This window comes from Xenopus laevis, chromosome 6L (genome assembly GCF_017654675.1).
Source record: "Xenopus laevis strain J_2021 chromosome 6L, Xenopus_laevis_v10.1, whole genome shotgun sequence".
Taxonomy (NCBI): Eukaryota; Metazoa; Chordata; class Amphibia; order Anura; family Pipidae; genus Xenopus; species Xenopus laevis.
Genome location: NC_054381.1, coordinates 6,648,134 through 6,662,854, shown reverse-complemented (window position 1 = coordinate 6,662,854; position 14,721 = coordinate 6,648,134). Strand labels below are relative to the sequence as shown.

General features: G+C 39.3%; 1 protein-coding gene across 1 annotated transcript; it reads left to right on the top strand.

The window, feature by feature from the left end:
- Positions 1 to 268: 268 nt before the first annotated feature.
- LOC121394782 (cathelicidin-6-like) lies at positions 269 to 9,032 on the top strand. The gene is made up of 4 exons (XM_041566786.1): positions 269 to 465; positions 6,654 to 6,758; positions 7,928 to 7,999; positions 8,823 to 9,032. The coding sequence occupies exons 1-4, from the start codon at positions 277 to 279 to the stop codon at positions 9,030 to 9,032; spliced, it is 576 nt and encodes a 191-aa protein (XP_041422720.1). The 5' UTR covers positions 269 to 276.
- Positions 9,033 to 14,721: the final 5,689 nt, after the last annotated feature.

Below are 14,721 nucleotides of genomic sequence, written 5' to 3'. Positions count from 1 at the left end.
TCAAGTAAACAAATCTTCCCTAACATTGTAGGAAAGCTGTCTGTCTAACAGTGCCTCTATAGACAGTGCTGGGCACTGTAGGGCATGGAAACCTGATGCCATGGAAAGCATCCAGGCCAGGTCTAAGGGTTCTACCTACTCCCTTTGTCTGGGTGGCTATTAGAGTGTGGAGCAGCTTAGGGCAGGAGCTTACAGGACAAAGAAGAATTCAGCTAAAAAACTAAAAAGGTCACAGTCAGAAGTCAAGAGGAAAGCAAACCAGCAGGACATTCAGTGATGGAGATGTGGTGCTCCCTACTGCTGCTATTTAGAGGTGCCATGCTCATACACTCTGAACCCCTGATTGGATTAACATTGAGCTCCCCAAATTCTGAAGCCATTAAAAAGGCAATAGACATCTACAATGCAAGACGCAACACCAGCTTCCTCTTCAGTCTTCTCACAACTGACCCGCAGTATCAACAGGTAGGTTGCTATAGGGGAAATAATAACATGCCAGAGTGTTGAGCAATGGCAGGGGTATAGACATTAGACAAAGACAGAATTACCAGTAGGAAAGTTTACTCAACATGTTCCTTCAGAAGTGGGTGTTGGGGAGGAGCTCAGGAATCAAGAATATTGTAGTGAATGGAATATTCTTGATAGTTTCCTCCCAACTATAGTACCATTTTAATAATAAGGCAGATGATATGGCAATATACTGTAGCCCCTACCCCGGTGATCAGAAGTCTTGAAGGTTCATGGTATATCTAGTATAGGTCAATCTAAAAACAACTGGACTTGCTGAGTAATCAATGAAGACGTTTCACTACTCATCCGAGCAGCTTCTTCAGTTCAACTGACTGGTGTGGGAAGTTTTCGGCATACAAACTCTTCCACTAATCCATTTACAATGGCACATTGTAACTCTTCAAAGAGGTGACATCTCGGATGAGTAGTGAAACGTCTTCATTGATTACTCAGCAAGTCCAGTTGTTTTTAGATTGACCTATACTAGATATAACATGACCTGGATAAATGAAAATCTTCATAGTCACAAGGTTCATGTTAGTTTCTCCTACCTGGTGGATAGCTAAATAGGGTATCTAGGGTTAGGTGCAAACCCAGTGCACCTAAAGAAAACATTAGTGGATGGGGCGTTGAACACTGGGATGTCTGTGTATGTGTACAGTTTTATAATTCATGTCGGCCTTCTGAATGGTGTGAGCAACATTACATCTTAATCCGGCCAATGGACTGAATGTTATATGCTACCAGCTCACCAGGTAGTACAGTGACTTACTCTGCCTACATTTACACAGTTCAACACAAGGATAGGCTAAGTTTCAATATCTTAAGGACCTACCTTTGTGTTGAATCCAACATTTTCTCACATTTTGGTAGTGATCTGTTGATATGGTCATTTCCTCACTTTTGACTAGGGATGCAACAAATCCACTTTTTGGGATTCGGCCGAATTCCCGAATCCTTTTCTGAAAGATTCGTCTGGATACCAAACCAAATATGAATCCTAATTTACATATGCAAATTAGTGGGGAAAAGGAAAAAGTGGGGTAAAAAAATTTTACTTCCATGTTTTGAGACAAAAAGTCACCTAATTTACATATGCAAATTAAGATTTGGTTCGGCCAGGCACAAGGATTCGGCTGAATCCAAATCATCCAAAAAGGCCAAATCCTGGCTCGATCCCAAACCAAATCCTGGATTCTGTGCATCCCTACTTTAGATCTTCAGGTAACAATGTACAATGCCCACATGGGAAGCGGGCTAAGAAGACTTTTTCATGATAATGTTTTCAAAAGGGGCTATTATAGGACTCCATAATGAGTAGGGGCAAGGCACAAAGTTCAAAGATTTGCAAAATACTGTGAATAATGCAACCTCAACCTAGTACATAAGGAGTGGCACAAGGACAAAATGTGTCTGCTCCCCCCATGTCATATGGAGCACCTGAGACTGTAAGGCACAAGGCTGGTGTTAAGGACAGGACTCCCATGCACTCAATAACACTCAATATTATCCACTGTTACTATAGGCACCATCTCTCCCTACTCAGCGCCGTTTCTGTATCCATTGCCGCCTGAGGCGGCTCCAGTAATGCCGCCCCCCCAGCCCGATTCGATTTCCGGGGGGGAGGCAGCAACGCTAGTGCGGAGAGCGCAATTGCGCTCTCTCGCCCTAGTAAAGCCGAATTTCCGGTTCAAAAACCGGAAATTCGGCTCTTAAAGGCACCAGGAGCGGCTTTTTGCCGCCCCTGGAAACCTAGTTGGCGATGCCGCCTGAGGCGAGCGCCTCAGCTCGCCTCATAGGCGGATCGCCCCTGTCCCTACTATACCTGCTATCCCTCAGTCACACTCCCTTCCCAGAGACTATTATCCACTGTTACTATAGACACATCTCTCCCTACTATACCTGCTATCCCACAGTCACACTCCCTTCCCAGAGACTATTATCCACTGTTACTATAGGCACCATCTCTCCCTACTATACCTGCTATCCCACAGTCACACTCCCTTCCCAGAGACTATTATCCCACTATTACTATAGACACCATCTCTCCCTACTATACCTGCTATCCCTCAATCACACTCCCTTCCAAGAGACTATTATCCCACTGTTACTATAGGCACCATCTCTCCCTACTATACCTGCTATCCCACAGTCACACTCCCTTCCCAGAGACTATTATCCCACTTTTACTATAGACACCATCTCTCCCTACTATACCTGCTATCCCACAGTCACACTCCCTTCCCAGAGACTATTATCCACTGTTACTATAGACACCATCTCTCCCTACTATACCTGCTATCCCACAGTCACACTCCCTTCCCAGAGACTATTATCCACTGTTACTATAGACACATCTCTCCCTACTATACCTGCTATCCCACAGTCACACTCCCTTCCCAGAGACTATTATCCCACTTTTACTATAGGCACCATCTCTCCCTACTATACCTGCTATCCCACAGTCACACTCCCTTCCCAGAGACTATTATCCACTGTTACTATAGGCACCATCTCTCCCTACTATACCTGCTATCCCACAGTCACACTCCCTTCCCAGAGACTATTATCCACTGTTACTATAGGCACCATCTCTCCCTACTATACCTGCTATCCCACAGTCACACTCTCTTCCCAGAGACTATTATCCACTGTTACTATAGACACCATCTCTCCCTACTATACCTGCTATCCCACAGTCACACTCCCTTCCCAGAGACTATTATCCCACTGTTACTATAGACACCATCTCTCCCTACTATACCTGCTATCCCACAGTCACACTCCCTTCCCAGAGACTATTATCCACTGTTACTATAGACACCATCTCTCCCTACTATACCTGCTATCCCACAGTCACACTCCCTTCCCAGAGACTATTATCCCACTATTACTATAGGCACCATCTATCCTTACTATACCTCATATCCCAGATGCAATGTATTTACATACTGAATTGTAACTGGTAGACTAATGCTAAAGAAACTGTATTCCTCTGTAGATTGTACCTCTGCGTGGACCTTAAACTTTGAATAGGTGTTACGTTCTGCCACAGGTTTATAAAGTCTAATTATTTAGTTACTCAGGTGCAATGCAAAGCTAGGAGAATAAGAGAAGGGGAATAAGAAGGGATAATAGGGATAATAGGGAAATTACAAGGAATTCAATGCGCATGTAACTGAGTCCAGTAAGGCAGGACCCACATTGCATAAGTTCTCTAGCAGAGCTTAAAGTCAAAAACAAAAGGAGGATTCAACTAGAATTTTATCTGAAAAATCCAGAATTTGACTTTAACCTTTTCTGTTGGACTTGGCTGGATTTTGATAGAGCGAAGTATATGGGAATAGCTATGGAAAGGGCAATGTTTTGTATTATCTGAAAGTATTAGCAAGCCAGACAAATGAGCTTATGTCTCAATAGCAGCTGATAAACACCCAGCGGAACGTAGACTTGGTTTCTTTAATATCAAATGACAAAGGTTAATGAGAGCATTATTACGTGCAGGATAAACTGGGCATTCAGTGCGGCTGTGTTTACTCAGGTAGGAACGAGAGGCCCAAAAAAAAAGAGTCGAGAGGATTGGAATCTAAGAAATGGCAGCTACACAAATACAGAACAATGGTTGGTCTGGGTGTGACACTCTGGATGAAATATGACCAGGCTTAAGTTAAATAAACACGCAGTATATATCTGGAATGGGATTTGAGAAGCTCAAGGGCTTCAAAGCCTTAATGATGTTTTTTGGTAACGTGTTCAGTCCAATGCAGATGTTATATCACGGCAGCTCCCATGTCACCTATTTAACTCTCCCCCAGTATTCCTGTTGGGCCTTTGCATGTCCATGTTTTCCATAATCATGGAGCAGGTTGGACACATAAAGGATCAAACTTTATCCTGACTATTTGCCTGTTTCACATTTCAACCTTTTGACCGGTGGTTGTTGGATAAGTTTGGTGCAAGTCCAACATTTGCTGGGGGTCCCAAAGCTTGAACTTCTGTTGGAGTTCCTCAAGGCTCTGTCCTGGGACCATTACTATTCTCCCTCTATACTTCCTCCCTTGGCAAATTAATAAATTCGTATGGTTTCCACTACCACCTCTATGCTGACGATACTCAAATCTATCTCTCATCTCCTGATCTCAATCCAGAACTCCTAACTCGCGTCTCCTCCTGCCTGTCCGCTATCTCTACCTGGATGTCGCAACGCTACCTTAAATTAAACCTCTCTAAAACTGAAATGGTTCTCTTTCCTCCAAGAAACACCAGTAGCATCCCCGAAGTATCCATCATAGTTAACAATTCCACTATCACCCCCTCTCCCCAGGCCCGGTGCCTTGGGGTTATCCTAGATTCTGCCCTGTCATTCACTCCTCATATCCAGTCACTTATTAAATCATGTCACTTCCACCTAAGGAACATATCCAAAATACGATCATTTATCACCCAAGACGCTGCCAAAATTCTTATTCACTCTCTCATCATATCGCGTCTAGACTACTGTAACTCTCTTTTAATTGGCCTCCCCCTCCAGAGACTGTCACCTCTCCAGTCCATAATGAACACTGCTGCGAGGCTCATACACCTCAGCAACCGCTCATCCTCTGCCTCGCCATTCTGTCAATCCCTGCACTGGCTTCCGTTGCCTTTCAGAATCAAATTCAAATTAATGACACTGACTTTCAAAGCACTTCACAACTCTGCTCCACCCTACATCTCTGAACTCATCTCTATATACTCACCCACTCGCTTACTTCGCTCCTCTACTGACCTGCTACTCAACTCTTCTCTCATTACCTCCTCACACACTCGCATTCAAGACTTTGGAAGGGCTGCACCCCTCCTCTGGAACTCTCTCCCACGGTCTGTCCGACTTTCTCCCAACCTTTCTGCTTTCAAAAAATCTCTGAAAACGCACTTCTTTCGAGAAGCCTACCCTCACTCTGCTTAACTACCAAACGCAACACCACATACAGTACCACATTTCTCACCCACTTACTTCGATCTTGCCCACTCCCACACCTTGTGTATTACTCCCTTCCCTTTAGACTGTATGCCTATGCATAGGGCCTTCCTCACCTCTTTGTACCTGTATTGATTGTGATGTTTGTTACTCCATATATTCTATGTATGTAATTCATCTGATGTAGTTGTATAATCACAGTTACTTTACAGTGCTACGCAATATGTTGGCGCTATATAAATACATGTTAATAATAATAATAATAATAGACAAACTTTCAAGAATATCTAGAATATCAAAAAATTGTTCACCCTCAAATATTGCCCTAATTGACCTCGTTTGGCTGGGTCCTCTGAAGCAAGGATCTAGGTCCCTCAGGGGTGCAGCTGCACAGTTTGCAAATCACTTTTTAAAATTTTCCATTTAATTTGCATGGTTGATCAATGATCATTTCTACTTTTTGCTGGATTTGAAACTCCATAAGGGCATTATGTCATAAATAGACAGCAAACTGTGAGAGTATTGGAGCCATGTTAGATTACCTACAGAGGCCAATGCTCAGAGACGGAGATGTTTAGAAAAGTGTATAAGAGCAGGTGTCCCCAACTTTTTTTACCCATGAGTCACATTCAAATGTACAAACAGATAGTGAGCAACACAAGCATGAAACAAGTTCTGGGGGATGGGGTGCTAAATAAGGGCTGTGATTGGCTATTTGGTAGCCCCTGTGTGGATTTGCAGCCTACATGAGGCTTGGCTGCAAACTTGAATTTTAGACAACCAAAACTTTCCTCCAAGCCTGGAATTGAAATATAATCACCTGCTTTGAGGCCACTGGGAGCAACATCCAAGGGGTTGGAGAGCAACATGTTGCTTGCGAGCCATTGGTTGGGGGATCACTGTGCTAGAGTAAAGCAGTTCCTTTCCCTCAGCTCTCAGGACAACCCCAACATGCCAAATTCACATTTGAGATGCCACCTGAATATTCAGTTGTTCCCATGGTCCCTTTAATGTCTGCACAATGTTCCTGGGGCCTCATGTGTAACAGCCCCCAAAATGCCACTAACCTAAATGCAGCTCACTCTCTGCAGATTATTTTACCCACAAAGTGAAGTCCAAGCCCTGAAAAAATCATGAAAATTCTATCTAAAAAACATAATTAATGTATTCTCTTTTTTTTCAGTTTGGTGTCCCTGATGGAATTAAATTGCACTTTATGATAAAAGAGACTAATTGCCAGAATACTAAACAACAAAGTCTTGAACAATGTGCCTATAAAGAGAATGGGGTAAGTAAAGCCAATTTGTTGTCTCTTAATCAGATCAATATAATTAATATAGAAAACAAGAGTAGGGTAATGTCCTGCTAAGCAGATCAAAGATAAGTTCTCTGTCCTCCATTCGTTTGTACTACAATTTGTAGACTCATTTAAAGTCCATCCAAGTCATGTCCAGCACCAGTAACATTGGCACCTCCACACAATCCTCTACAATCCTGCAAATCTCTGTCCTGTTTCTCACTCCTTCATCCCCAATGACCATTTACTCTCCTTTCCACAAATCCATGTTCATTCCACCCAACACTCCTTTCCTGATGTCCATTGTCTTTGCCTTCCTCTGGATCAACTGGCAGGTTAAAAAAAGTCAAAAGGTTGGACTTGATGGACGTGTGTCTTTTTTCAACCTAACTTACTATGTTACTGTGTTACTATGTCTTTACTCCTATGCCCCATAGCTCCATGTTCTTTCTTCTCCTTGCACCTAGTCCTCAACCCTCTCTAGTTTACTTCATCACCATGCCTCCCTAACAAAACATGACATTTCTTCTGCCTCCTCCAACCTTCTTCTGCCTCATATTCCTCTTACAGCACCAGGTCACATTTCCATAGCTCTCCTGCTGCTCTATTTCCTCTCCCTGGAACTGGATTCCAAAACATTACCTCTACTTTGATTCATCTCTCATAGTCCCTTTCCATATTCCCACTACTTTACTATTAATTTATTGCATGCTTTCTCTGCCTTTTCTACCTACACGTCCGTAATCCCTCCTCATCCCACCCATTACTTCTCCATGGTGCACTCTGTCTCCTCCTCCTCCCAGCTCCGCCATGTTCTTTCACCCACCCAACACTTACCTAATATCCATTCTGTCTCCCTCACCTCCCTGCACCACAATGCTCACCCTCACCCACTCCTTACCTGATACTCCATCTCCTAATTTTTAGCAAGAAGGTACATATTTGCTCCATGTAGTATGGTGAAAAGTCAATTCCTTCCCTGGACCTGTGCCAAATAACCAGTCACATGACTTCTAAAGACAATCTATATAATCATATTAAATGATGGTATTATAAAAACCACAGCATGGAAGGCAAATACTTTGTACAACCGTACCCGGGACAGACACATTAATGATTTTCTAATAATTTAGAATAATTTTGGTTTTATTATTTGACAGGTGGTAAAAAACTGCACATTAACCTCCAGAAAAAGAGATATTAAAGTCTCCTGCAACACATTAACTTCTCTGGTTTGTCACCATTTTCTTATATTTTTTATTGTTTTTTCCGTTCCTTGTGTACTTGTCTAGCGATGCATCACTACTTACAATAGGAAGGCAAATACATAATATTAAAAGCTCATATAAAAACACTTCTTAATGTTCACAAATAGTGATGGGCGAATTTGTGCCCTTTCGCTTCGCCGAAAAATTCGCGAAACAGCGCCGGCGTCTAGTTTCTGATGTGAAAATTTGCGCCTGCCAAATAAATTCGCCCATCACTATTCACAAATGAGAGGTACAATAGGTTCTTTAAAGTGGACCTGTCGCCCAGACATAAAAATCTGTATAATGAAAGTCCTTTTCAAATTAAACACAAAATCTAATTTCTATTTTTTATTAAAGCGTTCATAGTTGTAATCTCATTTAAACATCTCAGCTGTCAATCAAATATTGTCTGCCCCTCCTCTCTGCCCTGGGCCAGGTTCCCAAGGGGCTTCATCTTTACTAGGGACAATAATGAGAACATTTGGGAGCAGATTGATGGCCCCCTGGGGGTTTGTCCTTCATTTCAACCATTGACTGTTGACTATAAAGGATATTGGAATCCATTTCTTTTTGACTATTAAACATCATTTTTGGTGAAGGGGACTTTGTAGGATAATTTATATGTAGAGCAGAGATTAGTTTAGCTCTATTATTTATTATTATTATTATTATTAATAAATAATGTCTTTGAGTCGTGATCACTGACAGTGTTATCACACAGGGCTCTAACTAAACTGTTATGTTTCTTTTACTGCAAAATTGTACCAATATATGTAAATCAAACATTATATAATTACTTCCACAGAACCCCCCTTTAAAAGAAAATCAATTAGAAAACAAAGTAAAGGAAAACAACATAAGCGCCCCCCAGCAGGAGGCACCCAGAGATCTCATCATTCAAGTGAGAACAAATGTTTCCAGCAACAGAATTCGCCAAAAATCAACCAAAGTCCATATGAATTCTATGTCGTGCTTGTCCTGCATCTTTGGGATGACTGGAAATGCAGGAAAATGAACATAGTATTCCCCTGTACTAAGCACTAGTGATGGGTGATTACATTTGCCAGACGCAAATTTGCGGCAAATTTCCGCGTTTCGCAGCAGACGATTAAATTCACAAAACTGCAGAGAAAATTTGCCGGTGAAAAATCTGCCACGTCCAAGAAATTTTGTCACACGTCAAAATTATTCGGACGCCCTTTGACTTCAATGCATTTCACAAACAAATTTCGCAGGAGATTCTCAAATTTTTCGGTGATACGGGTCAAAGTTTGCTCATAGTCTGTACAGAGAGATCCCATAAAACTATGGCAGCATAGGTATTCCCTGTACTAAGCACAATTCAGCAGGAACAGTCCCTAAGTTTGCTCATAGTCTGTACAGAGAGATCCCATAAAACTATGGCAGCATAGGTATTCCCTGTACTAAGCACAATTCAGCAGGAACAGTCCCTAAGTTTGCTCATAGTCTGTACAGAGAGATCCCATAAAACTATGGCAGCATAGGTATTTCCCTGTACTAAGCACAATTCAGCAGGAACAGCCCCTAAGTTTGCTCATAGTCTGTACAGAGAGATCCCATAAAACTATGGCAGCATAGGTATTCCCTGTACTAAGCACAATTCAGCAGGAACAGTCCCTAAGTTTGCTCATAGTCTGTACAGAGAGATCCCATAAAACTATGGCAGCATAGGTATTCTTTATTGTCTGAAAGTTAAATCTGATCCATTAATATCTTTCAACTATAATAAAGTTTGGCAATGGAAATTTCAGTGTTCCATTTATTTTAACAAATTCAATTAAAAAAATTAAAAAACAATGTAGCACGAAAGTGGAAGATATTCCTCCCACTGACTTTTATAGTAGTTCAGCAGATTTTAGATGGAGAATTTTTCAAATTCTTTAGATTGTTTTCAAATGAAAGAAAAAATGAAAATATTATTTTCAAAAATTCAAGCTTGAATTCCAACATGCCAACATGGCCCCTTACTGTACATGTTCCAAGGAAAGGCGGAGGAAATAAAAGCTGTTTAGGTAGTAATTAGTGATGGCAAATGTCTTCCCTTTCATCATATTTTACGTACATTGAAGTCAATGGGCGCCTTTAATTGACGCCGGCGTCGGAATTGTCGCTGGCATCAAAAATATTTTGAGCCCGGTGAAATGTCACCGACAAATTTTCAAGGCAATTTTGGGAATAATTTCGCTGGTGGTGAAATGTGGAAATTTGCAGAGAATTCGCATCTGCCAAATAAATTTGTCCGTCACTAGTAGTAATACAATGTCACAGTAAGAATATGTATTTCAATGACATTTTAACAACTTTGACCAAAATAAACCAAGTAGTAAACATGAATGATTGAATTCTTCCTTCTTCATTGTCACATTTCTTTGCTATTTAGATAAAAGTCTTTGGAGAAGTTCTTCATAAATACAATGAAATCAACATTAAAAATTGCATCAAAGTGGGAAGGTAAGGAGGCCTATTTATCAACAGTCTCATTTTAGTGGTTTTTGAAATCAGGACTAAACTCATTTTCTCTAAAACCACAAATGTCACAAAAATATGAATACCACTAAATACCACAAAAATTATTTTTTTTTGGACAATTCCAAGATAAAAAAATCTGAAAACCTCTAAAAAGTCTGAACTGATTCAAAAAGGTCCAGTTCCCACTGACTTCTATATGAACTCGACAACTTTTAACTGGTGAAATTTTGCATCGGAGGTTTTTGTGGTTTTTACACTTAAGGGCAGATTTATCAAGGGTCGAATTTCGAGGTGATCAACTCGAAATTCGAATAAAAAAAGACCAACCGAAATGTATTAAAAAAATCAAATTTTTTCAACTTCGAGTGAATAGGCTGTATTCAATCGTTCCAAACAAATTTCAGATCATATTCAATCAAATTCAATTTGAAGTATTTTCAAAAAAAAAACTTTGATTTTTCAAAGTCCACCAAATGACTCCAAATGGGTTCTAGGTAGTCCCCCATAGGCTAAAGCAGCAATTCAGCAGGTTTTAGATGGCAAATAGTCGAATTTTTAAAGAGACAGTACATACATTTCTATGTTCAAATTTTTGAATTTTTTTCAGATTCAAATCGAATTTGGACTATTCCCTAATCGAAGAACACTTAGGGGGTTATTTACTAAACTCTGAATGCAAAAATCATGAAAAGTTTGTGATTTTTTTTATAAAATCTGACTTTTAAAAAATCACAAATTTTTCGAAATTTATTAAACCGAGGATGAAAAAGTCTAAATCTGAAAATCCGGCATCCCAAATTCTAAAAAAAATAATGAAAATCAAGAAACTCGGATTGAAAATTCCATAAAAATTGTGAAAATCTGATTTTTTTTCCCACAAAGCAAATTTTCAGGAAACTGTAATAATAAATATGGGTAAAAAGCCCGAGCGGATTTGATCAGCGTTTGTATATGAAAATATTGAGATAAATTTGGACTTTGATAAATAACCCCTTAAAATTAGCTCGAAATTCAAATAAAAAAAACTACATTTTTCAATTCGAACCTTGATAAATCTGCCCCTTTGTAAATCTCAAATTTTTAGAGCTTTTGAGAAAAATAGGAAAACCACACATTTTTAAAGATTCCTGGAAAAAATTGAGATTTGAGTAATTTTGTAAATTTAGTAAAATCGATAAAGTTTAAAAAACTAGGGAAATGTTGGACAAATTCTATAAATTTGACCATTTTGACTCTGTTGGAAATATCCCTCAGTACTATTAGCTGTGTGGTTGGGAAAGGGACAGGATCCCAACAGTTAAAAAGGAAGCGAGTGCCATAAAACAAATGATTTACACATTGTGCCAACAATATAGGAATGAATGTTCCAGGGCACCAAACAAACACACCGGAACTGCAGGTTCCTCGAACATGAAACCAAAGAAGCTACAATGCAGAGCTGGGCAAAATTTCTCTTTGCATTGAGTGCAATTACTTTGATTAGTGGAGCCCCCCTAACCCAGGACCCCCATGTCCAACAGCAGGAGCAGAACAGTATCGAGAAGATCATTTCTTCCAAGAATAAACTTGAAGGAAACTTTGCTTTGAGGCTCCGAGATATTCAGAATAATCATCGACCGGTGAGTACTTGGTAGTTTATTGTGAGGTTTGGGATATTTCACCTGATGGCAAGTTCAAAAATGAAAAAAACATATAAAAGTTGTACTGCCATCCCAAATGTTTTATTTCTATTGTACAGGTTTAGGACCAATTATCCGTAAACCTGTTATCCTAAAGTGCGGGACAGTTTTCTCCCACAGAAAATCAATTCAAAAATTTAAAAAAAATCTAAAAAGTAAATGATTTCGTTTTTCTGTGTAATAATAAAACAGTAGCTTGTACTTGATCCCAACTAAGATATAATTAATCCTTATTGGAAGCAGAACCAGCCTATTGGGTTTATTTATGGGCAGATTTATCAAGGGTCAAATTTCGAATTTAAAAAAATTCGAAATTCGAAATATAAAAGACCAACCGAAATTTATTTTAAAAAATCAAAGGTTTTTTTGTCCAAATAGGTCCATTTTTTAACGAATTCGAATCATATGAATCGAAGTAACAGCGAATTCGATCAACTTTGATTCAAAGTCCACCAATTGACTCCACATAGGTTCTAGGAGGTCCCCCATAGACTAAAACAGCAATTTGGCAGGTTTAAGATGGCGAATGGTTGAAGTCAAATTTTTAAAGAGACCGTACATGATAAATTTCAATATTCGAATTTTCGCATTTTTTTTCAAATTCAAATCGAATTTGGACTATTCCCTAGTCGGAGTACACAAAAAGTAGCTTCAAATTCTAAATTTTTTTAATTCAAATTTTCACTTTAACCTTTGATAAATCTGCACCTTAATGTTAAAATGATATTTTAGTAGACAAAGTATGGAGATCTGAAATATGGAAAGACCCCCTTATCCGGAAAACCCAAGGTCATAACAGAAAACAGGTCCCATACTCCTAAATCTAATTTTCTGTTAATAAATATATCCAGTTTTAAAATAAAAACGCTGTAAAAGTTCTGTGAAGTTTTTCCTTTGCCCTGGTAACTTGCCCTACTACTTATCTCTAGGGATGCACCGAATCCATATTTTTGCACCCCCACTTACCTCAATCACTCTGCTAATTAAAAGGAAAAGTTTATTGAAAGCAGGTACTACCCCACATGTGGGGATCATGTATTAAAGGACAATAGACATAAATCAATTTGATTTAAATTACATATCATTATTTTATAAACTAAGGGGTGATTTACCAATGTTTGAATTAGAATTTTTGAAACAATTCACATTTTTTTGCACTAAAACTTGTATTATATTTTCAAAAACTTAAATGATTTAGTATTTATTAAGCACAGAAAACAACTTGAATGTAGAACTTTGGCATATTAAAGCTTGCGAGTTCATGTAGAAGTCAACGGCAAAATTCAAGCTAATTCTTTAATACAAGTTTTTTTGAGTTCTTTTTGAGCTTATAAGCTAACAAATTTGAGTTTTTTCATGATCATATTCAATCAAGGTTTTACTATTTGGATTTTTTAATAAATAAACTAACATTCAAGTTTTTTAACTTGTGAGCAAACTATTTTGGACGCGCGTCTGAAAAGTCGCTTGCGTCAGTTTTGATGATGTCAGAAAAATCAATGGGCAACCAAATAGTGTTGATACGCGTGACTTTTCGGACGCGCTTCCAAAATTATTTTCACTCTGGCGAATTTTTGCAGGAGTTTCAAGAATTTATTTGTCGGCAGGGAAAAGTGGAAATTCGCCGTGAATTCGCGCCATCACTACTTGTGAGTTTATCCAAAGTAGAAAAAACTCTAAAAACCTCACAAATTTGATTTTAGATTTTTGACTACTTCTGTAGACCATTTCACCCTGATTTTGCTAGCCAAAACCACCCATCAAATCTTAAGACTGGAGGGCCAACGTGACCCACCAGCCTTCTCACTTTGTATGCAAGTTCTTAAAGTAATACCAGGAGAAGACTCACAGTTGTGCAGGAGAAGGAGGCACCTTCTGATAACATTCATGAACAGTCAACATGGCAGCCAAGAACAGGGAGCTGAAGTCTTGCTTTCAACACCCAGTTCCGCTTAAACACCAATTTTGAACTTCATATATTTAACAGTTTAACACTACCACTCGGGGTCATGCTACAAGAAGATATTTGTGGCAGTGAGAAGGAGTATTCGTTGATAGAGCCCATTCTACCACAAGAAACAATAACCAAAGCTAAGAAGGCCTTGAAGTCCAAAAATGAAGCAAAGAGACCCCTTGAATAAGGCAATTTCAGCAAGTCAAGGGAAGGAAACATCATGGATGTCTTTTAATTTTGGGCGAATCTGATTTGTTTATTTTAGTTCTAGTGTGTGATTTAGATATAGTCAATCCCACATTGAAAAGATCTTTCATTGGCCTCCTAACACCTCCATTGATTTTATAAGAGATCAGAATTGAGGCTTATGATACATAGTAGTGATGGGCTAATAAATTCAGTGGCGCGGATTTGCAGTCAAAACATTTTGGACGCGTGTCGGAAAAATCGGTCACATCAAAACCGTTGCGCGTCAATATTATTTGGATGCCCATTGACTTTAACGTCAGTGTCAAAATTGACGCAGGCATCAAAATTCGTGTTTCTCAAATTTTTTGTCACTTCACGAATTTTGCTGGAAA